The sequence below is a fragment of the Aythya ferina genome, assembly GCF_964211825.1.
Source record: "Aythya ferina genome assembly, chromosome: 4".
Classification (NCBI taxonomy): domain Eukaryota; kingdom Metazoa; phylum Chordata; class Aves; order Anseriformes; family Anatidae; genus Aythya; species Aythya ferina.
The window spans coordinates 74,817,089-74,843,737 of record NC_140300.1 but is presented as its reverse complement, the minus strand read 5'-3'; the positions used below and the strand labels follow the sequence as shown (position 1 = coordinate 74,843,737).

General features: G+C 41.7%; 1 protein-coding gene across 1 annotated transcript in view; it reads right to left on the bottom strand.

Moving 5' to 3' along the window:
- Positions 1-292: 292 nt before the first annotated feature.
- Positions 293-26,649, bottom strand: part of UGT8 (UDP glycosyltransferase 8) — a 43,075-nt gene continuing 16,718 nt past the window's right edge. Inside the window, exons 2-6 of the mRNA XM_084517713.1 lie at positions 24,788-25,611; positions 8,142-8,284; positions 5,912-5,988; positions 4,176-4,395; positions 293-2,565 (exon numbers count right to left, since the gene is read on the bottom strand). Of these exons, the coding sequence (XP_084373839.1) occupies positions 2,202-2,565; positions 4,176-4,395; positions 5,912-5,988; positions 8,142-8,284; positions 24,788-25,609 (1,626 nt within the window). The 5' untranslated portion in view covers positions 25,610-25,611 and the 3' untranslated portion in view covers positions 293-2,201. The remainder of the gene's footprint in view (positions 2,566-4,175; positions 4,396-5,911; positions 5,989-8,141; positions 8,285-24,787; positions 25,612-26,649) is intronic.

Below are 26,649 nucleotides of genomic sequence, written 5' to 3'. Positions count from 1 at the left end.
AAATATAACATGTACAGAAAAATAACAAACATTCACAAACTAAAACATTTAAACTGACCTAAAAAAGTCTGATTAAGCATTCAGTCTTTCAAGTGATTCAACAATCCTGTAGGAAATCGATCTATGTTCACAAAATATAATGTTTTGTTTCAAAGACATGTCATGCATCACTGCATATACTGAAAACATGAAATTTGTGCATCTTAATAGCCAGTCACATACACACACACACTCGGGGTACTTCAAAATAAACAGCACTCATTTGAATAAAAAATACACTTCCAACAACAGATTTTCTCTATTAAATCCATGTTTATTGCTTAAGTTTTATCACAGTGGAGATTAAATTACGCTTAATCATCCGGTCAGTGCTTTTGTACCTTCTTCAATACCAAAAAAACATTTAAACCAAGTCATTCATACACTCGAAGTCTTATTACCATCCCACCATTCATCGCCTCTGTGTGCTCCTTTAGTTGCCACAAACTGTAAGATTGTAAAAAGGTATAGCTAATAGACCTATTTGTAACACCATTTTCTTCAAGTATTCAGAAAGCAGTACATGTAGCCGTACTGCATATTAGAAACATATCCGTACGGTTATTTATTGCTATAGGACAGAGGCTCCTGATGGAATGGTAGTGAAATATTGCATCACCGTGTATGAAGATGATCTCAGCGCTCTGTTAGCATCACAACTTTTCCCATGTTAGTGAACAACACTAAGTAAAATGGGTTTCCTTCCTTCCTCTTCCAGGCATGGGATTTCAAACTACAAATAAATAAAGCATACACTCACAACGTGTGTAGTGCAAATTCCAAGTAAACAGAATGACATGGAAATAAACGCATAGTTGCCAGCTCTGGTTCGGCAGGGCCGCGATCATTTATTTTTATCTTTTTTTTGTTTGTTTAACGCCCAGCCTCCCCGCCCTCGGTTCGCACCGCACCGCCGCAGGAGTCCCGTGTCAGCTAGAATGATTGAAAGAGATTGTTGCAGAAGGGGCCAGCCGGAGCAGGGGGTGGCAGAGACGGCCACCACAGCCCCTGCGCTCACTGGGCTGGGCTTGGCCTCGCGCCTCCCGCCCGGCCTCGTGCCCCGCAGTCGCAGAAGTGACATTGGCAACTATGGGAAACATGGATTGCGCGGCCCAGACCAAGAGAAGGTAATAGTTTTCCAGATACAACCGTTCGAAGAGAACATCTACAACATTGTGATTTAGAAAAAAACGTAATAGTAATGAGAATTAATAGGAAAGACATTCAAACTTGTAGTGTTTTCCTGTTCGCTTGTTTGTTTCCTAAACCTCACACGGTGGTTTGATTCTGCACTGCTCTGGGCCATTATGAAACATTCTGCGTTAAGCACAGGGTAGATTTTTTTTTTGGTTTCATTTTTCTTAATTATGCATATCTACTTCCCACACAGCCATATTTTAAACTGAAATAAAACTCCCTAATATTTTCATGGCATAAATTACATATGCAGAGAAAGGCAACAAATACAGTTTTGTATAAATTAAGAATTAAGACTTATTGTAGGCTTGCTCAGTACCCTTCTCTCTGAAGTACTGGTAGTGAGCAGCAGAGTCATGCAGCTTATCAGAAAAGATAGTACACATCTTTACCATTTTTCTTCAGTGCTCATTTTAAGATTTTTTTTTTTAATATCTGTGTTCTCATTCTGCAACTTACTATTTCTTGCAAAAGCATTGGGATTTTTTTTAAAACAGCTTTCTTATACACACTGAGCCTTCAACAAATGAAACACAGCTAGCACTAAGTTCTCTCAGCTAAAAGATGGATATATTAAAATAAAAAAATAGAAGGATAAAACTCTGCAAATAAAAAGAAACCTTTCCTCATTTGGGACACATTTAGCTTTTAAAAACTGAAAATTCATAAATACGATCATCATATAACTTTAGAGAATTAAGGCTTCTAAAAACTTCAGTGCCAAAATAACCTCTCTGCATCAGTATTAAGAATAAAGTATCTTCTATTTTCGGTTGTGCTTGCTTTTCTTTCATTTTTAAAAAAAGACTTTCCTTAGTTCCATAGAATTTTGTCACGTAATATTACATACTGTAGGGGAGTGTTAGAACTGCTTATTGACATTTTAAGTAGTTGTTAGACTAAGTTACAGCGATAAAATTTGATTACTGATCTGATTCATTACTATTTTACATGGGGTGGTTGGCTCATTTCACCTTTTTTTCATGTTTCATGTGGCCATTTCTTCTATACTTGCCATTTGGTATCCCGTTCTGGTAATGTCCATTAATAGTGCTATGTTCATCATTTGACCAAAGATGTTTGCTTTTTTTGCGGATAAATTTTGTTAGCCTGGCCAGAACATAATAAAATAAGGCAGCACCCACTAGAACAACAAAGGCAATATCCAGTAAGAAATACTGATAGAAAGAGATGCTGTAAACAGCGGCACGTAGATGTTGCGCTCCGTTGTGACGGAGGATATAGTTAATCCAGTACACAGTCCGGTTAACGGGATGACCGGGTTGGTCTTTGTGAATTTCAGACAGCCTCTGGGCCCGTTGCCTGTAGCTGTGTGAAAGAAACAAAGAAAATGGGACAAGGTAAAAAGCACAGCCAGCACTCTGAGCAATGCAAGCCTGTAAACACGTAAATATACTCTAGAGGCCAGAGTACGTCATTTACTGCAGAACTCTCACAACAACCCACATTCAGAGGAACATACACAAGGGATGACCTCTCTGCATCAGTCTTTACAGCTCATTGACAAAGAATTACTACAAATACAGACCCATGGATGAGCCAGGTTGAAATCCACCCTTCAGCAACAGGCCTGTAGCAGTGATGAAGAACCGAACTGACCTGCTGACAGATGTGAATCCTATCTGATCTCAGATGAACATATTTGCCCTTCCCACTCAAAGTGGCAACATACCCTAACACGCTGCTCCCTCACGCTATTGTGCAACTGTATTAATAGGGAAACAGAACAAAGTGAGAATCTTGGCTTGGGTCTAGAATTCCTCTTAGGTCTTAAGTTCAGCCTAAAACTGATTTTTCATGATGAGCTGCCCCTGGAAGCTGATCACATCAAATTCCTTCCCTTCCCTCTGCTGCAGGGTCGACGGGTTATTTGTGCAGGACTTACCTTTATACTAGGGATAATTATACAAGAAAAAGCCGAAGCAACTGATGCTACCAAGATGACTTCAGCAACTCTCCCCTTCACTGAGATTCTGCTGCTAACGAGCTCGTTTTGTACAGATTTCTCCTTTTCCATGGCAAGTGCTGCTTAAAAACTTTGCTCCCATGAGAGCAAGAAACATTGTCTTCACTATACTCTAAAATGTCTATTAATTTAATACAAGAAGCAACCAGCTAAAACATCACTTTTTTTAATCCAGAGATAGACTGTAAATTGACTGTCCTCATACTTTAATATTACTGAGCAAATTGATTTGATGGGATTAAAAATAGTTACAAAACCCAGTTCATGAGCTTGTATTTATTCCACCTGAATGACAAAGAGTTACAGAAAGGCTGGCGCCCTCATTCATAATAATTTGTTGCAATGACAGTGTTCTAACAAATGGCCCCCATGACCCCTACACATATATTACTGGCCAGAAGACAAAGAATTTTGGGGTTTGGTTTTGTCTTTTTTTTTTTTTTTTTTTTTTTTTTTTTTTAAAGTCATGGGACTTTAGAACAGTCACTTTTTTTTTAGTACCTCCACATTTTCAGCTACAAACCAAACACATGACCTGACAATCATACAGGTATATTTTCCCACAAGACCCCCTAGGGAGCATAACAGATTTAAATACATTATTGTGGTGTAAATCAAGACACAAAAAGAGGTGTTGGTCTACAACAAGAAGCTAGTCAGGCCAGGTGTGTTTCTATAACCTTGCTGTCCTTCCCATGGCATCTGTCACAATGACAGAAAAGCAAGACAATTGAGTTTTGGTATGCTGATCAGTGAGCTTGGCATCTATACAGGAACACGTTCAGTTGAGTAATCTTGTGAAATGGGGACATCTATCCGAAGACTTGCCCCAGCTGTACACACAATTAGTCCCAACACAAACTTTTCCCCTTGCGTGAAGGCTCTGCATATACATATCTAACCCATAACAGTAACTTACGACAAAAGCAAGAAACAATCACTCGTTCCATACCTGGGATCATTAATAACTTTTACTAGTGCTTCATACAATTCACTCTCAGTGACAGTCTTCCAGTTCAACAATATTCCCATGCCTTTGGCCTGTACTCGGGTCATAGTATCGTAATGGTCTCCAAAAAGGGGAATTCCCACCACCGGGACCCCATGGTACATGGTTTCAAAAATGCTGTTCAAACCGCCATGACTAAGAAAAGCTTTAATGTTAGGGTGACCTGAAAATAGAAGAGGCATGAAGACAAAAAGAAACTTTTACATCTCCTTAAGGTAAAGTTATCGAAGCAAATGGTACAACACATTTATCACTGGGTTCCTATGACTCCAATTCGGGAAGGTAGAATGAATCCAATTTGTTCTGAAGTTCCCCTCCACTTAAACTCTCTCTGCAGAAATTTTGCATGCATTAGATTATTTCCTTATATACAAATCGAGAGGAAATGGCCAAGGCAAAAAAAAAAATATCTCATGTATACAAGTTGTGTGAAATTATTAATGGATTAACTAATACACTGTCTACTCCTGAGTAACTGCAGTTGGTGACTACAACTGTTATTTACCTATTTAGCATTACAAATGAACCAGGGAGAGAGCATTTTTCCTCATTGTTCATATGAAATACAAGCTATTTAATGACGGGACAACTCATGTTGCTTTCTCTCTAAAGCTTCACATGCCTTACTTCAGGCTAGCAAGATATGACAACAGTGACAGCAATATACTACTGCTAATATGCAATGGAAAAATGAGACTGCCTCAGAGCAATTTAGTAACCAAAACAAATCTACCTGGTTTAGAAGTCATTTGCCTAATCACTACATTATGATAAATACTCTGGTTGACATGCACGTACATTGACGCGCACACATTCTTAATGCATTCATCAGCACTCATCGTAGTACAGGAGTTATTTTGCAAACACAAATAGGCATCCCAGAGACAACACTAAGCACTTTGCAGTCCCTGGGATCCAAAATATTCAGCTGCATTTCAACACAGGAAGAAGGGAAAGAAAAAGTAAATACATACACTCTAAGAAACTGTACCAAAAGATGAAAGAACATCAAGCTTTAGCTCTGCATCTGAGAACTCAGTATCTCAGGATAGTTAAACAGAGAGGTTATTATCAGCTTGCAACACATTCCAAATTTCTGTTAAAGATTTAATTGGAGAAATATATATATATATATATATGTATTTTAAATTAATATTAATAATAAACATATAACATTATGTTCAGAGTCTGAAGACTTGTTTTGGTGTGATGGGAACAAATTTTCAATGTCTGGTTTGATGATTCTTCCATGAAGAGACCAATGAAGACCATACCACACTTCTTCATAACCAAGACATCAGTAGTTACAGGCATCAGTTACCTAAAACAGCAGATTCTAGAAAACTCCTCCTTATCCTTTAGGATTATTTTTTATTTTTAACTGCACAGATTGCATACAAGATTTTGCATAGCAAATGTCCCTATTATTAAGCTAAATAGGCTTTGGAATAACTATGCTTTTCTACTCAATTGACCAAAGAAAAAAATGGAGGTGATACCAGGTAAAGAGAAGTACCATCAGAAAGATGTTTCATTTCATCATCTTGTGTGAATTCTGTATTCTTGCTCTGTGACTTGTATCACAATGACTGCTATTTCAGTAGAATGTTGTTGGCTGTTGGAAGAGCAAACTGAACTTGAGTGAGAATAATCAAAGTATCATTGTTACAGATACTCACCGAGAAGGTCGTTTTGTGGTAACCATTCTATAAGCTTTGTATTGTTGCCTAGATTCCTTGGTTTGTTTCCTGAAAACCTAAAATAAAATCAAATTGAAGCTAAGTTATCAAAACCTCAAAAATTGATAAACTCTAAGCAGAGAATCAAACCAAATGATCCATGAGAGCCGAGCACATTTCTAGTTACACAGAGATACCATTTATTTACCATTAAAAGAAAATAGCCTCAACCAAAATACTATATAATTAATAACTAGAAAATGTTTTTTCATCATTCCATTTCCTTACGGCCTAGTTCAAAATTCAATGTTTTCTATTTACATAATGGCAATGCAGTTATTTCTAAAAATGTATACAACTTACCATGGTGACCGACAGAAGGTTTTATAACCTCTCTGTGGCTCCAAGTTTGTTACTTTACTGAAAACACTGATTAGCACTGCGTAACTCCACTGAGAACATCCCATCAGCACAAAAATAATAAGCCCTATTATCATTAACACAAGGCACTCCCTTTCAGTTAGCCTGTTCCTTACAGCTTTTAAGAACCGACACCATCTCATTTTAAGAGAAATTAATACTACATGGAAAGGAAAGGGTGACAGCTCAGTTTATGAGGCGAGAAGCTATTGGTAAAAAAGTTGAGATTAGACTGTAAGGTGCATTTCTGTTACTTGCCCACCTGCCTGAAATCTAATGGAAATGTCTTGGTCACCTGAGGTTTTTGGAAGCTTTATGAACAGAATACATCCTCAAACTGATTTATACATCATGTACAGTTTATATGTAAATTAAATATATTTTAAACAAAATAAAGAGGGGGAAATAAGCTAACAGTGACTAGAGAATTTCTTAGTTTGACAGCTCCATCAGAAGACCTAAAAACACTCCTGGTTATTAGACAGCATTAGAACTGTAGCTTCATAGAGAATCACCTACGGATTCCCAATTACTTGAACCATATAGAATATATAAGCCATTTAGAAAGACATGTTAAAAAAAGGCAAATTTCTGACCTTATATAAAAGCAAATAAGCCACATTACTGGTTTTGGTTCTAACTAGTATCACATAAGCAGAAGAATATAAAGAACTGCAAAGATTCCCTTGATTTGGCATCCTGACTTAAGAGTTACAAACAGTACCACCTTTCCTATTCTCAGGAATGCCTAGTACAAAAACCACCTGCTTCCAACACAGATCATAGGTGAACAATCTGAAGAGCAAAAAAAAATCTGAGTAAAATTGGACTAAATTTCATATTTAGGTGTCTAACTGTGGATCTCAAATTCCCATAGATCTGACAGAAAGCCACTCGCTCAGCTCTCCCAAAGGCCATGTCTTGCACCTAGTCCCAAAGACATCTTCCCATCGCCTGAATCATGCTGGAAAGAAAGAGAGTTAAGTTTCTTTATCCAAAAAAGCCCCTTAACAGATAATAGATGATAAAAACAGAAGAAGAAATGGGAGAAGTGGGGGAAAAATGTTGCATAGACTGCTAATACAACTCTGAAAGTTCAGCAAGAACAGCAGTCAAACCATTGACCTGATGAAGTGTTACTTGGAAGCTAATGGCTCACGTGCATCCTCCGAATCACACTCCAGAGGATTACGCATCCAGAGAGTGATGCTGCACATGAAACAAAGCTGGCTAAGGACAGTTGATACTGCATTTTTACAGTAACTTTAAGGAGCTGCTCAAGTTTTTACAGCCAAAAAATCTTACTGATTCTTACTTCTGCACATTTTTCTTCCTCTGATTTCTCACAGAGAAAGCCAAATAAAAGGAGCAATATTGAAAGTCCCTGTTTTCAGAGGATAGGGGGGAAGAAACGAAAGCAGGGGGGAGCAAGCCTTGAATCCTTCCTAAGATTGTATCAGCAGAATGTCATTTTCACTCCCTACAGGGATTTCTTTATCACAAGTGATGAGAGCATGTCACAAATGTTATAACCTCAGAAACTCTTTTTGCTCTCCCTAGTCCTTCCAGGATATGAACTCAGCACAGGCGTATATAACCTATGCCTTATCCTGCCACGAAATCGTTGCTCTTGCTTGTTACCAGGGGAATACAGCATTTCCATATAGACTGTCTTTCAAAAGAGTCAGGTCCTCTGTGCCACCCAGACTGCCTGCATTTCAGATTCTGCCTTAGATGCGACTCTAAAGATGGCACAATAGGAAGTGACTGTGCTTCAAATTACCCCAAATACATCTGTCATCACACTTACCTCCAAATAACTCTCTGAGGCAGTCTTCCCAGTGCAAGTGCTAACTTATTTGCTATGTCTTCTGACAGATATTTCACTCCAGCTCCGAATGAAACGAGGACAAAGCCATTTTCATTAGCACCATTCACCCATGCCTGGAGATCCTGTTAAAGCAAAATTTGCATTGAGCACTGTAGAAGCACGGGTGTTTACCAGCTAAATAAGTAGAAACAGATTAAGTAAGCATTGCTTAGCACAATCATTTGCTGGTCCCTGGTTACTTCATAAGGCAAGTTTCAGAAGTAAAATGCTTTGGAAATTACAAAGTACAATGACTCAGAATACAAGGTATGGGCTATGAACACCAAAATTCTGCCAGGTTTGTTTTAGCTTCCGTATTAACAACTAACTTCCTGAGACAATTTCTTTTCAGTTGACACACAAGTAAAAAAAGAAAAAGAAATAACTCTGCATTTTAACACAGCAAAATATAAATAGATCTTGTAGTATCAGCCTGGTTGCAAAACACAGTAAAAACACTAAGTCAGGGACTCAACTGGTTGACCTCTGTCCTTAAAGACAGCGAGAGGTTATTTTTTATTTGACTTATAGAAAAGTAATAGAACACAACAGAACCCAGAGCCTTCAAAAGGCACCTGGAGGCATCATGGTGCTCCAGCCCCTGGCCCGAAGAGAGGAAAAGCAAGCAAGAGAGGACTGCAGCAGTGTTGGTGCCAGCCTTCTGGGTGATGGATGGATCCCAGGGAGCGCTGTCACCTCCACCCACACATCAGCTCGGAAGCAAGTTACAACGCCCACCTCCAAGCGACCTTGGTCACCGCAGAAATTACAGGTGAAATTTCCCCTGGGCTTGAAGCAACCAACAAGCCATAAATGTAGCCTGAGCTTCGCTGGCACAAGACACTTCAGGGCTGGTACGCTTACCCAAATCCAGCCCAAATCCTGCCGGGCCCGGGGTTTTGCTGCATTGAAACCATGCTGCGCCGGGCCAGGCGCAGGTAATTCACCGCAGCTACTGCTTCAGGCAAGCACAGTTAAGTTATAAAGGAGACAGCAAAATCTGAACCCTGGGGCTGACTTTGTGGAAGCAGGGTTTATGTAACTGATGAAAATGCAAGCCAGCAGATGCGAGTACCTAACACCACCGGGATGGCAGAGCTCTGCAGAGTAAGAGGAAAAACCATCTTAGTGTAGTAGATGGAGCAGAGCTGCAAGCTAAACAAGTCTCCAACACCAGAACAATGTCATTGGGCTTCAGGAAAAAAAAAAAAAAGGCAAAAAAAGGTCCGGTGTACCCTTGGTTTGTCAAAACCAATTAAATTTCTATTTCTAATACAACTGTTCACAGTGGAAACTAAAAAAAACTATACCACTGACCTACAGACATGTCAGTCTCCAAAGGATATCTTATTTTTCCCAGGATATGGTTTAATCCTAATCCCATCCAAACTAAACATAAGCCTACTCAGCACCAGAAGAGCAATAGGAAATGAGTAAAAGGAAAACTAAGCACTGGGTTCACAATGTGCCAGTAATGGTTCACTCTTGTCCCAGTAATAAACAGTGGGCCAGACAGTAACAGGGCAACGCTGCACTGTCGTACCTCGGTGCATAAACACAAAAACCAGCAGGCACAACAACGAGCTGCACATCAGGCTGGGATTGTGCACTAGCCCAGTTATGCAGTGAAAAAAGGGATTTCCATTTTCTCTTGACTCCATGCTTCTTCGTTTTTCTTCATCCTCTTCCAGTGCCCTTTCTTTTCTATTTTTTTTTCCTTTGTCTGCAGAGGGAGGGGGAAGAAGGGAAAGCAGAGGGAGGGAAGTGTCTGTGACCTGCCTGGAAGCTGAATCATTTATTATTGGCTACACTTCTGGCACAGAAGTTTCCAACCGGGTTTGTGATTTAAAGTTTGTCCTTGAATTTTACTTAAGGACCTAAGGCATGCTCCAAATGTAATTATATTATAGTCGCGCAGCGGTTCAACTACTTACATCTTGAGCTATTTCCTATCTCTTCTTTAAAGCTAAAAAAAAAAAATCCACTTTGGGGGCTCCAAGATAAACTTTTCTAAAAAGCAATTGCCTACTATGCTCTAAAAGACCTATCTGTGCCTGTCTGTAATATTTCATCAAGTTATATTCCAGGAGCTGAAGTCACCTATTACGAGGTGGACTTTTTTAGGCTCGCTTGTCTCCCAGCCCCTGCGTACCCTGCACTCCCTTTGCTAGGCACCCTTTGGTAGGCAGGTTGCAATTTATTTCCTAGGAAGTGCTTTCAGTACGACTAATCTTTTGAGCTGGAGCTCCTCGTGGCATTGAAAATATAAGACAAAATACATATCAGATCTGCTGATAAGCTCCCCAGCTACTATCAGCTTAAATTTAAACCAGGTCCTTCCTTCGGAAGACAGCAATGCACACACAAAGCCAGCATAAATTCGCTGTGATGATGCATTGCAATCCCCCGGGTCTTGTAAAGCCCTAAAACCTGGTGTTCCCTGGCACCACAGAAGTGCCCCACAGCATGCCAAAGATAATCTCGGTGTTTCTGAAGGTGTGGAGTTCTGCCTGGGATGGGTGATGAGCCCACAGGGAGCTGGCAGACGAAGGTTAGAAGAGCAGCACAGGCTGCAGGGTGTGTGAGGAAGAAGTGTGAGGTTTGCTTCAGACAACTGGAAGGAGCCTCTAGAGGTTCCCTGGTCTTCACAGGGGACTTAACACACCGATACCTGCTGAAACCTGGAGGTAACTCCTGCGCCTTGCTGCCAACTTCCTGACAGGCTCAAAAAGCCAGTGAGGGGAGACACTCCATCAGACCTCATCCTTACAGACAAGGAGGAACTGGACAGGAGCGTGAAGGTCAGGGCAGCCTCGGCTGCTGTGACCGTGAGATGGAGTTAGCTGTTCAGGACGCTGAGAGGACAAGGAAGGCAACAGTAGGATCTCCTGGACCTCAAGAGAGCCAACTTTGGTCTCTTCAGGAAGATGCTTGGAAAAAAAAAAAAAAAAAAAAAAAGTGAGATAAAGCCCTGGAGAGAAGAGGGGTTCAGGAGAACTGGTTGATAGCCAAGCATCACCCCTTCCAAGCTCAAGAGCAGCTGGAAATGTGTTTGCTTTAAGAAGACAAAAACTCAGTACCCAGCACTACTGCTCAAGTATTTCTCATGCAGCATCAGAAATTCCTATCATTACTTACGCTTGGTCAGACATGGGGTTTCTACTAGGGATCGGCTCGTTCCAGCTCGGATAGGGCTCCCGAGGCTCCTGCTCCTGCCTCTTTGTGCCTAACTGGGAATTGCAGGAGACTTCACAACTCTGTGATCCACTCACAGAATGACAAATTACATGTCGTTACGCATACAGCGAGGACGTTTCCTCGTAATGGCATTTCTAAAACAGCATTTGAAAAGCCCCATGTCTGTAGCACAGCTAATAGAATTACAATTCTCAGTACTTAATAAGTACTGAATAATGTAGGAAGAAAAAAGGACACTTTACGCCATACTGTGGCATTAGAGTCACCCTACAAACAGGCTTTTGCATTTTATTACTGTGCAACATAAAGCTGGTTGCCTTGCTGTTATTATGACTCACTTCACGGCCAAACTTTTGTAACCCTTCCCTTTGAAACACGTCTCTGGTTCAACAGGATGCAATAAATGTATAAACATTATGAAAACAGTCTTTCCACTGAGGAACTTAAAATCTTGACAGGCGAGACAAGAACCTGCCATCAGGCTCCAACAAACAAGTGTTTGCTGTCTTCAGTAAGATTATAGAAATTAACAGGATGAGTTGGCTCGTTTTGTGCGAATTGCAGCTTTTTGAAGGGACAGGTGAGACGGGGTTTGCCGTGCTTTGAGCTGGGCAGGTGCGGACCAACTCGGATCCTCCAGGGGTGTGATGATAAATGCAAGCACAGCTGGCAGGGCACTCCGCTCAGAGGAGCAGCCCACATGGCTAAAGCAGGCTTCCAGACCACAATGCCTGCTCGACCCAAATCAAAAGCACAGGAACTTGAATTCGTCCTCAGGTTTTCCTCTACAACACAATTTTACAGGGCAAAACTGCTCTGCGGCACCCTACAAAGGATCCAAAGACTTTCAACTCAGTTCATCATACTTTGACATCAACTGAAAGGCTCTTCTTTCACTCAGATTTGTTCGAGTTTTCCTTAAGCTTTAATTCATGCTGGTAGCAAGAGGAATTGCTCGTCTGCCTTCTGATACGCAGCCCCTTTCCAAGCTGCCTCCCCAGAGGGGTGCTGGAAATCAGCGCGGTGCAGGAGCTGCAGAAAATGAACTGCAGACTTGTCAGAACAAGGGTTCTCCTTGCATACATTTGTATAATTTCTGGCAGAGCACAGCATTAATTAAATAGGATCACTAAGCATTGCTAAAACTGCAAGTCAGGATAAAAGGAGGAAATGAAGGATGGGGGAACCGATATCCCCTCCTGGTAAGGCCACCAGAGTTAGTGACCTGAAGGATTCTCTCTCTCTCAGGTTCCTTTAACTTTCTGTAACTATTTCTCCAGGCAGTTTTCACTACGGATTTTCTAAGATAAAGTTCTAGCACAACTGAATCCGAGTGAGTGGTGTTTGTAGATCATTGGTTGCAAAACAAATCTGCATGCCCCGCTACGTTAGCTGGGCCATGGTACAAAGGCTCAGTATTTTCTTCCCCCGTTCTTTGTGTGTCCTACAAGGTATGGAAGCGATACAGCAGATAAAAAGCAGATTCTGATCTTGGCACACGGAAGAGGCCACTCTCAGTACTACAGCTACATACTTCACTGGTGCAGATACATTCCTAATATTTACTTTATGAAGCATGCAGCAGGAACTGCAATGAAGGATTAGCAGCCCAAAACTTTTGTTTTTCTCTAATCTTGCAAAACCCGAGTCACAGAAGAGAACACAGTGATGCAACAGGACTTCTTTGTGTCTAAAATTTCAACATACCTAGCCACTCTAGTCTGTAGTCACCTTCCTACCTGTTACTGACTTAGACCACATTAGCCCTAGCGCTCCAACAACAAGAAATCTCCTGCATCAGGGCAGAAACCAGGGAAACCAGCTTGGTGCTCAGCTGGAGAGAAAACAACACACACTCAGTTAGGTTCCAGTTAGTGAGCTCAGGAGACGGGTAGCCTCAAAAAAACCCACTGACTTTCACTAGAAAACAACTGAAATCACCACTCCAATTGGCACTGTATGAACTCCCAAAACTGTCTATGAAACTGAAAACTTGCACAGAGATCAAGGCTTACCCAGTATGAACTTAGCTATTTCTTCCTCCAAATCCGCTTACATTTTTGTCCTCCAGCACTCGCTGTCTTCCTGATTCAATTACACACCATATGAAAATTGAGCCAGAATGAGTCATTAGACCCACCTTTGTTTAAGAAAAATAAAGCGTTCCTTGTTGGGGCAGCATTTTACACTTCTCATTTGCAGCATGATAGCGACTTCATTTTCCCCAGTTTAAACGACGTTCACATTTGTTGTAAATGCAGCGTGATTTTTTTTTTTCAATGCAAGGGAAAGATGATTAATAACTGAAATTACAGCTTCTGAGGTCTACACCTACAGTAAAGGTCTGGGGCAGGGAGTTATTACATAAAGAGCTGCATTACTGAGCCTTCTTCAACCTTTTCTTCAAACTTCAGCTGAACACAGATGCACCTTTGGCTTTTACAATTAATTCAAGCTTTACATACACGTGGTAAAGACAAACTAACTTTTCCAGTGACTGTTGTAGAGTCCTTGCCCATTTTTTTTTCTTCAGGTGTAAGTATTTTCCGGTTTTGTTGCGTAGAAGGAAAACCTCTTGCCTCAGTTACTTCACATCCTAGCACAGCCAGCAATTGCAGACATTTCCTTCGCTGAGGCTACCCTGCACACTTGAGAAACCAGACACTAAGAAGCACTGACTTTGTTTCCCCCTTTCCAAAATAGGAATCAAAACCTGAACAGCTAAAACCCCAAAACCATGAAGTACCTGACAGCAAGGTCCTCAGAAGAAGGTAGTCAATTCTGGATTGAGCTGCCAAAAACTTAAATCAGGCACTTATGCAACTTCCAGCTAAAGAAAGATTATTTTCTTTTAGTAAAGTTACATAGAAGAGAAGCTGATGTTAATGAATTACCTTAGACACACAGGTGCATTCTGGGGTTCCCCTGAAATTTTATGCAAAGCAGAGCTGAAAAGCCTAAAATCTGGGGAGAGATTCACAAAACCCCCTTGAGTGAGGGAGGTTGTTTGGTTCTCATCCAATTATAACTTTATATATTATGACCCCAACAAAACATCATCATGTAGTAAATACATTCATTACTTACTATTTTTACTGAGGTGATTAAGATCCATGCATGCTAAGGTATGAAACATTTAACGGTGTCCCACGTATTCTGCTGGGCCAAACCCTGCCAGGTCCTTGTCTGCTTTCATGTTCACGTCCACGCACATGCATGCTCTTTGGGTAAATTAGTACAACACTAAAGGACTGAAATAATAAACTTTCCTCTGAAACCACCTGCCAGTTGAGTCATATCCCTCATTTCACAGGCACTGACTGCCTGATCCTGGCAGGCAGGGTCGCAAGGAGGTACCGACTGATGTTCAACACCACCCCACACCAGGTGTGCTTTCCCATCCCTTTCACGGTGGTAGCTAAACATGCTCGTGGGTTTCACGGGGGGAACGGCACATGCACAGCCCAGGCAGAGGCAGCCCGCTGCTGTGCCTTCCTGCCCCTTCCTTCTCTAGGGAGGGAGCTGACAGGGACTGGCTGGCCTCGTGCCCGATTCGTCCCACGTTTACCTTCAGAGCACTCCTCGAGCTCCGCATACACACTGCGCGCAGGCTGCTGCTTTTTCAGTGTTGGCAATATTTATTGCACTCACAGCTTAGCACAGGCACAGATACTACGACCCTGCCACGTTCTCTTTTCTGGTTTCAGCTGCCTGTGTGCAACCATCCCGGTACGACGCGATGTTACGAAGAGTGAAGGGTTTTGCATGTACGTTGCTCTTTTCCTTAAAGCCTCCCTGTGCTTGCATAGGGAGAATAAGCGCTTATTGAGCTACGCTCTTCTGTAGGCAGGACAGGGGATGGGGGAATAAATAAAATAAAAATCTTTTTAGCATTCTCAGACAGGAATGTTATTGTGCTGAGCCCACTATGCGAGCTTTGTTCAGTTTGGTTTTCTAATTAGCAGGCTTAGCTGCTAAATGCACAGCTGTGACTATAGAGTGAGGACCCAGCTGGCAGTAACCAGTGGTGCCTAATACTGAGCCTTGCTTCAGATAAACAAAGTACACAAATACAAACATAACCGGGTTTAATATCCGAAGCTTCCCCTGTTCAGCTGCTCGATTCAAATGTGTGATAGCACAAGTGTCTGTTCTTTGAATATGGTTGCGAGCCACCACTCTCCAGCGGGGAGCACAGGCACGCTATGCAGCTCCTGCTGCAAAACGCTGCTCAGGGTGGACAAAACCAGATCTATTTGAAAATAAATAAATAAAATAGCCACATGAAGTGATCTTTAGAAGCAAGACACTGAGAAATACACAGAAAGGTACACAGAATATTTTTTTTTTAGTGGCCTAACTTTTTAGCATCTTCTAAATAGCACTTCTCTCATGTGAGGTACTTAAATATTGTATTAATACATTTTAACTTAATTTCAAATTTTTATTTTAAAACATTGCTTCAGCAGAGGCAGCTAAAGGCCATGTATATGCAACTGTATGACCTCTAATATCACTGAGCAAACAGGGTCCTATCACATTGCCTGAAAGCTCTAAAATAACACACCTGCCCACAGCAAAGCCAGAGCAGCAGCAGCAGCACTCTGGGCAAAGTTTGACGTTTGTATTGACTTGCCATGAGCTTGCAAGTTAGCTTACACCTGATGGCAATATCTGCTGTGACAAGCAAAGGACAGAGACACGGCCACGAGCTTCTGCCTGCAGTGAGCAGCGGACAGCCCGCACCTCCCTGCCTCAACGCCGCCAGCTGCCTGCTGGCTCAGCCCAACCCTCTGCGTCGGCTCACCCGCACAACACGATGAAGGTGATTTTTTGGCCAGCAGCCTTCCTGCGTTTTAAAAGCAATGACCACACGGCCAGTGTGCTGGCTCCACTGTATCAGGACAGCGTTTGTGTTACCAGGCACCACTTCGTGAGCACCAGCCTTGCTGCTCCCAACCAGGGCACGACCCTTCCCACCCCACCACCTGCCTCTCAATTAATTGCGTCTCAATTCACTGCAGATTTTTTGTTCTCCTTCCTCAGGTACAAGCTGCTGTCGATCACCCACTTCTCTACGGGGATCCTGTAACTAAACTTACTGTTTCTGGTCTGTCCCCTCCCTTCTCTCCCTGGACTCTTCCTGCTGTATGAATTCAAACTGAAACTTTAAAAACGAAACAGAAAAGGTCACGTTTTTTAAAACTCTCAACAAGCTATGTATCCCCTCTTCCCCGGGTACACTGACATTGTCTGACCTGCACCACATACTATTAAGCAGCTCATCAACTTCAATCTATTAATGAGACCCGCTGTAAGCAAAAAAAAGTCCCTCCAGTTGATTTTAAAGTTTTGTTCATATCAGCAACAAATAAGGCAATCCCCAAACCAATAATTTAGGCAGACTAAATTCCTCTATTTTCTTGCTGGTTAAAGCCATCTGTAAGCCACACTAGCACACGAAGCAAGATGTAACATCCGAGCTGTTTTCTGCGAGGTCTCCAAGCAGCGGTGAGCGTGCTGCTGGCACAAGTCACCCAGGAATGCTGCTGATAACAAAGTGCCTCTTTAATAATACTAGGCACAGATTCAGCCTTGCTGAGAAACAAATTCAGCGTTTTCTACCGTTTCTCACTAATTATTTGGTATACACCGTACATTTGCCTCATCAAACATGCACTGAAAAAAGTGTTTTTAAAACCTAGTGAAGCTTTTCAGCGCCTGGAGGGCCACATTTTATTGTCCCTGACCTTTGCCCACTTACAGTCCAATACCAGAAGAATGGTTAAGTCCTTTTAGCTTTGAAAAAGAATGAATTTCGGACCCCAAACACAGGTACAAATCACAGCACCACAAGCTTTGGTCTTTTGTCCTGCATCTCATCCTTCTCTAGAGTTACAGGCGCATCCAGTGAAGCCTCCAAGAACGCGGTCTACCCAAAACTAGAGGTCAACCAGAAAACTGCTGCGCAACACTCTGATGCAACTCTTCATCAAAAATCCATTACTCACAGGGACTTTGGCAAACACCCTGGGAAAGCAACCTTGCTTTGCAAAGGAATGGGAGGCAGTGGAAACAAGAAGCTTGCCCTTCAAGAGAGGTTATTCAGACAGCTGCATACCGGTGAAGGGTACACTAAAGGTATCCTCACCTCCACGATTCAAATCAACAATATTGTTGGCACTATCACAGAAGCACCAATCTCTTCAAAAATAAAATCTGCACATTCCTCAGCACGCAGCCCCCTCATGTAACTTGTAAGCATGCAAAGACAGACTTGGGATTATTAAACGCAAACCAACATTTTGTCAATCCTACCATTTCAGTAGTTGCATATATAACAGAAAGAGCAGGTTAAACTCTGTGGGGAATATTTTGTTGGTTGTTTTTAGAAAGAAAACTCTAAGTACAGAGAAATGCTTCTACTGACACCACCTCTACACTTTCCACCTCCAGAACACTCGGTCAAATTGAACTTCCAGAACTACAGTAACAAGAAAATGGAAGAGAAGATGAATTTTAAACCTAGACCTCTGTGTTACAGCTACTGTCCTACAACCTCTTCCATAAATCCATATTATAAAGTAATTTAGGCAGGCAATTTTGTCCTTCACTGCTCCAGTACAACGCCTGTACTCTGTGGATGGCAGGAGATCTAAGTAACCAGCAGCTTTGATTTGGATAATGACAAGTTGTTACTCATTTCTTGTTCAGGTTGACAAGCCCTTCACTCTCCTCCTTTCTCCCTGTATTAAAATACCTACATGTATATACACACACACATGATGTATGATATAAAACATGCACGTTTTTAACAAGACAGTCATCACCTCTTCTTTAACAGGCATAAAAACAGCTGGCTTCTGAGTCCGTGCTGAAGCCATCATCTCTAGCCTTCCAGAAATCCTCGCCAAGCCTCTCCACGCACACGGACACCCCAGTGGGTACAACCAGGGGGCCATAAACTGGGACAGCTCCTGGCCCCCCCCACGTCCACCTCCCAAGCCTGGGATTGCTTGCGGCAGGCACAGAGCGCAGCCTGAGGAAACCCGGTCAGGCACAGCCGAGCTGCAGGAGCTGGCAGCAAAGCAGCAGGGGAAGTTAATGTTTGATTGCAGAGGTCAGCGATGGCAAAACTTCATTTTGACATGTTTTTGTGACCCAAAACAATTCTGATTTGGGTGAGGTACAAATCAATGCTTTGTTGTCTTTAGTCTGGGACCACTTATCCTGCCCCTGGCTAAACAAGGCCATTGGGGCAGTCTTCCCAAAAAGCGGGGGAGAAAAAAAAAAAAAAAAGAAGAAAAAGAAGAAAGGAGAAGTCCAAGGAGAATTATTTGCAGCTTTAGTTCATCTCCCTGGAGAAAGGAGGAAGGGAGTTCACTGACAGGATCACTCGGCCAGGTAATGAAAGCCTTAATTATTTCAGGACATTTGTATACAATGGAACAATGGACAATGAACAAGGTTACTGTACAGCAAGTTTCAGTTGAACATTCATCGGTTCCCCTAAGCTACGACTCCCTCGAAGGCAAGTTTGCAATAAGAATGGCATTATTTGGCAGACAGATGCTTTGTTAGAAGCTGAAGAGGTGTTACCAATTTTCCTAGCACTCCTCAAAAGGTCAGAGAAAAGGCGCTTGAAACCACACTGCTGAAGAGGTTGTGTGCTACCTACTCTTAGCTGCTAAAAACACGGGGGCAATGAAACCATGGGTGACAGTGGTGGGGACTTCTCCTCCCTCACCTGTCCCATCCTGTTCTTCCTCACACATCACCGATCCCTTCCAGGTGACCCTGCCACACTCCCACACGTCACTGCCACGACAGATGGCTGCCACCTGAGGCTGACCAGCATCAGGATCAATGAACACCCAAGCAGAGTATCAGCCAAGCACAAGGTATCTGCTTTACCTAAATAACCTTTAAGCAATCAGGACATCTGACAAGAAAAGTTGGCTTGATTACAATTTTTTTTTTTTTAAATCAATAACATTATTCATTAGGCTTGCTGCTCTTGAATGTCAGCTCTGAACACATCCCTAACTATTCAAACACTGTTCAAGCTGATGAATGTACCGAACACAAGAGAAAAAAACATGCATTTGGAAATAAGATCTTACCTTTTAAGATCTTACCTCCACGATATTAGAAATTATAGTATGCCAGAGAAGACAATCGTGGAAATAAACCTAGCTCATTATTTGTCCTACATACAGCTTAGCCTTAAAAACTCTCAACTGACATTCACCATTAAAGCACTGCAGATTATCAAAGTGAATTAATTTTGTTGATTTATTCATTTTCATGTTGAAGTGCACAAGACCATTCTAAAATCAGAAAACCTGTTTACAGGTAATAGCTTATATTAACTTTTTTTTTTTTTTTTAAATGAAGGAAATACTAAAATACCTTCTGCTGCTTTTAATTTTCATCATTTGACCTATGCAACACCCACACTGAACCTTGAATTCTCCATTCCCAGTACATGCAATCATTTAGCTAAAAAAAAAAAAACAAACCACAAAACACAACACATTATGCAATTATCCACAAACCAAGACAACTTGCTTTTTGATGCACTGCTGAAGGCCAGGAATGAGGACTTCCATTCCCAACCTCTTGAAGAGGTTCGGTGTTTGCCCCTCAGAGCACAGGACGCCAGCTTACGTACTCAGAGGACATCCTTCCCCTTCCAAAGTTTTACTGGAGATACCGACCTGACTTCTGAAATCATCATGGCACCCTCTTCCCCCTCTCCTACTGTCCAGGTACATGCTGAGTCACATTTCTTCCCAAATTTGAAATTCAACACTACAGCTGGAATAGATGTGGTTTGTCAACCTAGCAATACTGCTGCATTTAAGACTGGAGATTATGACAAGGAAAAAAGGCAATTTTTATTTCTGATGACAGTACCTAAGGAGCTCAGGTTATGTCCTTCCTTGTGTAGCAAAATATCAGTAGTCAGTGGTGATGAAGCTGTATGTGGAAATATATTTAAGGGGCAGAATACATGATGATACGGTACAGTACAGAATTCACACAGTGGCCCACAATCTTTATCGTCCTCAAGACTTTTTGCCTCCCCAGCTGATACATCACGTACATTTTAAAAGAGCTCTAGAATTGCTTCACATTGCCAGATATTTATTGTCAAAAGTATCTCCATAAGAACTATTTTCCCAGTCCTTTACAACAAAAAATAATAAAAAATGGTACTAGCAATGTGCTAAAATCTAATGATACAGTCTGCAAGAGCAAGCTGTAAGGAAATTGTTCTTAATATGATGAGTGAAATAAAAATCCGATCTAAGAAACGTGTCCTTATTCTTCCACTCAACTGTAAAGACAAGTCAACCAACACCAGTCTGAACAGGCAACTGTCTGCAAGACTCAAAAAAAAACTTTTAATAAAGATATTTCAAAGCCACCAATTTGTTACCTAGATCTAGATGAATACAGTAGCAAGATTAGATAAGAGATCTACAGGGAGGAGCAAATAAATTACTCTAATTACTATTTGATGACAACTATGGCTGAAAGGATAGCTTTTACTTCTGAAATGTGAGCATCCTCCTTTGCAGTGTAAATTTACTCAGGTAGAAGAGAATTAAAAAACAACCTGACGTTTGTTTCTGTCTTCATAGCAATAATAAGTGGCATTCAGTCCAAAAGAAGTGCAAGACCAGCACTGAAGGAAAGCACGATATGACAAAAGTAGCTAAGAGGCTTTAAAAGCTGAGCAGGTATGAAGAAAGAAAAGCTCAATTTGCATGCCAGACAGTAGGCATGATTTTACTTTCAGTGATGTTTTTGATAAATGCTAATACAGATGATCTCACGCACAACTGTATCCAAGCTGTGGGATCCAATCTGTGTCCCAACACACCCGTACAGACAACTGGTTGATCTAAACAAGTCTTTCAAAATAATGTTTACCTTCTTTTCTTGCAGCACAGTTCCTCCTCATTTTCAGTGCCCTTTGCCCCCTCCCTGACTACGCAGTTGGCATTTCCTGGCGCTGCTGCTTAGAAGAGCCATAGGGTTTCTACCCTTATTCAAGGACGTATCTTATCAGGCTGATTAATGCCTAACTGCCTAACAACCTACTCACAAGAGGTTTCCCCATTGTTTCTTAAAACGTGCGTTACTTCAAACTCCAGTTTCACCCAGCTTAACAGGATCCCCCTGGAGAAGTGCTACAAGGAGGCGGCGGAGGAGCCTTTTTCTTTCTAGCTGCCGATGCCAGCTAACCAGAAAATACAAGTAACGCCATACACTTAGTATGTTAAGTCAGCAATCACCTTAGAGACTGATATTTAGCGTCTGTCTCCAGCTTTGGGCCTGTTAAGGCAATCCTACCCTCTATAAACAATTCAAAATGCACTATTTTTGCAGTTACCTGTACAAACCCTGGACTCCTTGCCAGTTTCTATTCATTTATGGGTAATGCACATAGAGAGGCAGCCACGGCCTCTGGGCAGGGCAGCCCTGTCACCCGGTGCCCCTTCCAGCCCAGCCGAGGCAGCTCGGGGCCACCTCAGCCCCAGGCAGGAGGCAGAAAGCTGCAGGAGCCGTTTGGGTGAGGGCTCCAGCCCCAGGACAGGGCAGCAGCTGAAAGCAGTCGCGGCACCAGCCATCCGCTTTTCATCTACCAGGGTACAGTGACAGATCTGAATTTTAGCTAGAAAATGAACCCTATTGCCCAATTTACCCACAATACGGTGCCACGGGAAGTAGGATTGCGCATAGCAGCATGGACGTGGATAAGCGATATGGTAGGAGAGAAATGCTCCCACTTTCATATGCAATCACAGCCCACACTTAATGCAAGAATGCATTACCCAGTAAAACTGAAAAGAAGGCAAAAAACGCCTCACAGTTTGCTTTTGTGTTTGTTTTTCTTTCTTTAGCCCCACTGCAATAAATATTTGCCAATACATACGCTACCCATAGGTCTACCTCAAGGTCACTGGCAGCCTGAGTACACTGAAGACGATACTTACGGCTCCCTCTCCTCCCATCACAACATTTCATAGCAACATTCATGGTTCCAGAGCAAATTTAGGAAGTATACAGAAGCAATTTAAGAAGGTTTAAAAATGTATATACATGTCTATGTTTGTATGTGTGTACAGACATGTTTATATACAAACATGCATTTTTATGCACACATAGGTATAGGTATAACCCCATAGTAAAACAGCAAAGTAAAACTGTTCTTTCCATATTCTTCCATCTCATTTTATAGAAGAGAAAATTCCCGCTTGCTTTGGGGACAGTTTATTTTTTACCCTGAAGACCAATCCAAAAAGACCACAAAAGACAGTGACGACGTAGCACTCAAATTTATCATGCAACAGAACACACATTTTTCTTCTTACAGAAAAAGAAAATATCTGTTTGGAAAATGAACAGCTGAAATTCAATCCAGTCAGAAAGGCTGTCCTGGAGAGAGTGTGGTTGAACTTTGTTTAGACAGCACAAGACCACCTTTAGTCTGCTGTCTCAGGATGTCTGTTTGCTGACTTTCTAAACATATGTCTATCTATACATTAAGGGAGAGCTCCTTAAAGAAGCACTGTTTTGTTCACTAATACAAGTAACAAGCTGCCTGTTATGGGGATCCATCAAATGAAAACCATGCAAAATATGATGTTCCCTAACCTGAATTTGTTCTCCAAAAAACAACAATAGAAGGCAATTGTATCCTCCCCCTGTAGCAATACAAAGAGATACGGGTAGAGACGGTACCCTAAATGGAGGCCTAGAATTACCCTAAAGCAGCAGACCTTGCAAAAATGGCTCTAAGCAGGAATCTGCAGCAGCCATCTTACTCCCAAATACCTGTTTGAGAGTTCACCTTTTTTATCACCTCCAATAAATAAATAAATAAATAAATAAATAAATATATATTTATAAATATAGAAATCACACCTATCACCATATTGATAAACACTCTTTGGAACCACTCTGATGGCTTGAGTAAGAACAGGAGCATAGTGCTGTTAGTTCCTCAGCACTTCTGTTTCCAGCAAATCTGGAAAAAAAAAAAAAAAAAAAAAAGCCAGAAGATTTTGCTCAGCTGCAAGTTAGGCTACCTACAGAAATGCCCTAATCTGTGCCAAGACTACACAAAGTCTGCCCACTTCTGAATTTCTGGGAAGATGCACTGGATAGTAGCATACAAGCTCCTGCATGTTCAGAAAGCTCAGCAAGTGCTCAAACCCAATGGAAGTTGAGCAGGGGAAAAAAAAAAAAAAAAAAAAAAGATAAGGAAATTGGTACAGTGATCCAAATCCTGCAGCCTGAAGCAGAACTGTCTGATGTTTTCCTGATCTGGTGAAAAAAGGTACTGCTAAGTCAGAACAGGAAGTGTAAAGAAGAGAAAACAAGCCCTCCAACACCAATTGTCAGGGGAAAAACAGATGAAAAGTGGGCCTGAATGTTCTCATGCAAAAAGCAAAGGCCAAATTAGTCATTTTCAGAAGCAAATCAGCGAGTGGTGCAGATCTACCTACCTATTGCCCAGTCAGAAGTGTCTATTATTAATCAACTCCAAATCATTATCTATTTGTTTATGTACAGATAAATAAATAGTAAGTGCAAACGACATGATCTTCTGTGAAATTTTGTTCTGCCTGTCACGCTTGCTATTGTGTTGCTGAACAAAGGCATTCTTGGCTATCAGGTATCAAGACCACATGGTACACTGTATTAATCAAGCTTAATTATTAATCTGTGCAGCCAGGATTTCTGGAATCTATCCATCCACTATTACTATTTCAGTCTGAAGTTCATTACCTGATGGCAAATAAGAGTACTGTAAATTTTTTTTTTTTTCTGAATACAGCACTGGTGCCTCATTGGTCAACTCACATCATCTCCATTTGTTCAACTTTATAGTTTCTTCATGCAGCTAGCTTTAAAGACATTTTTACCTATCAAACCAAAGGAATCAAACTTTCCATACAAACACTAATACCATGAAATTAAAGATGGTATAACCTGTTAATGGGCTTATTTAAGCGTAAGTTTCTTCACCTGTTCATTCTCCTATTTTAACCCACACTTGGTTAGAAGTAATTTTCAAGTTAGTGTGTACTGCCTTTTCCTCTCCTCTGTTATTAAGCACTTAACTCCAAAGAAAAATACCTCCCGCAACCACAAAAGACTAATTCTGGTGAGCTTGCATCTCAGTTTCTCCCCCCACCCCAAACCGTTTCCAACTACTTCAGGGGTATATTCCCTCGGAGAAACAACAAAACGAGCTCTAAAACATCAAGATACTGATCCCTTTTAAAATTCATTGCTCAGAACCGCCACTCATCATATGAGGTAAACCAGATACCACAGGAATTACTGTAAAGCTCAGCAAACCTTACTTCTGGCAGCGGACTGGCCGGTTTGGTTAGGATTCCTCCCACATAAACAACATTTGGTAGCGTGGGTCTTGGAAACTCCAGTGCTACATCAGTACAAAGCATCCACAGGCTGGATCCATGAACCAAGTCATACATGGACCGTTCTGGCATAACCTTGTATTTCTGCATTATCCTTTCGTATTTTGGCAGAACCAAAAAGCTGACTCCAAATCTTGAAATAAGATACACAACAGTATTTTTAATCCTCTCAAATAGGTTCATGTGATCTGTGAGCAGCGAGTTAAACTCTGGAACGTAAGAGAGGGGAGCTGGAGCACCCACTTCTGCTGGATACCAAAGGCCAGTGGAAAAGACGGCGTACTTAACCCCTAAAAGGTGAGCTATAACAAATCCACACATCTCATTGGGATCTACCAGGAGCAGGTCAAATTTTTCCTGTTTCAGGGTACGCATGAGGTTTTGGTTGCCAACAATCATGTCACAGTTCTTGGAATAGTGGTCCAGGATATCGAACAGTTCCAGGGCCGTCAGTCTCCCAGAGAAGATACTCCTCATCTTGGACTGGAGAAAGTCATCCGAGGTGCTGCTGTTAAAGATCCCTGGGTAGCGCTGAAGTCTATAGTGATTAGATGGAGGAATCTCTCTGCCCTCAGAGAGGAGAAACACTGTCTGGTGACCTTGGTCATGCAAGGCTGAGGCCAGAGTCTTAAAAATATAAAGATGGCTTTCAAACATAATTGGCGGCACAACAACGATTTTGGCAGCCCTTGCTATCCCAACAGCGCTCCACAGGAGGATGAAAGCTGGAGTGTACGGCTTCATAGCTGAAACAAAAAATAGAAGCATTACATCAACAGAAAACAGGTTGGCACATTACCTGGGAATTAGGGGGGGAAAAAAGTTATGTAATACAACTCAGTAGACCCATGAAAGCTAATCACATCTCCCTATCTCAAAAATATCTTTGCAACAGTCAAGGGGGAAGAACAGAGCCACTAGGCTTCAGAATACATTTGGTTGTGCTCATTTTCCAGCAAGGTCTGCCTTTTTCCCCCCTTCCTCCCTTTCCATCTGGAACAGAGAGTAGATGAGACTTCTTCCAGCACAGATATCTATAGGGCACCTGCACTACAGGCTGGAGAACCGACACAGACAGCGAGGCTTGTACCCTCCACAGAGATAGTGCGCACGTTGCTTCTGAATTATATACGCAATCCAACAGCTACAAGATCTTGTAGTCAGCTCAGAAAGCCAGATCCTGCTACGTTCGGGATTATACTTAAAATCACAACTGCATTACTGTCATCGTGATATACTGAGCGAATTAAGCATTCTTAAAAGACACCACACGTGCAGACCCAAAGGCCAGAATTCCTCATTTATTCACACATCAGATCCTAAGGATGAACGTGTCATTTATTATTCCTTTCAGCACAGGACATAACACTTTTACAGATACATTTCAGTCTCGCATCCTCAACTGGAACTTCTAATATACAATTCTTGCTTTTTAGTTTGTGCTCCCTGTACTGATACCCACACCCCCTACCGCTGACGTGGTTGTGAGCGCTTCTGCTGCAAGTGCTTCTGATGGGTGCCCACTGCCTTCAGGCTTCCATTCTGATTTAAGGACAGCGTTTCCTGCTGTTTTATTTTCATATAAGCTAATAAGAACTAAGAAGATAAGTTTTTCCTCTAAAAGGACGTGGAAATTCAGGCAATGTTTTTCTTGGTTAGTGTGACACTGATCGGCCACATCGGGATGGAGAATCGAGATCTGGCAGGGAGACGTTACCAGTAAGAACCAGCGTGACTGCTTTCATCTCTCAAAAATCGCACTCTGTGTATGAGAACAAATGAAA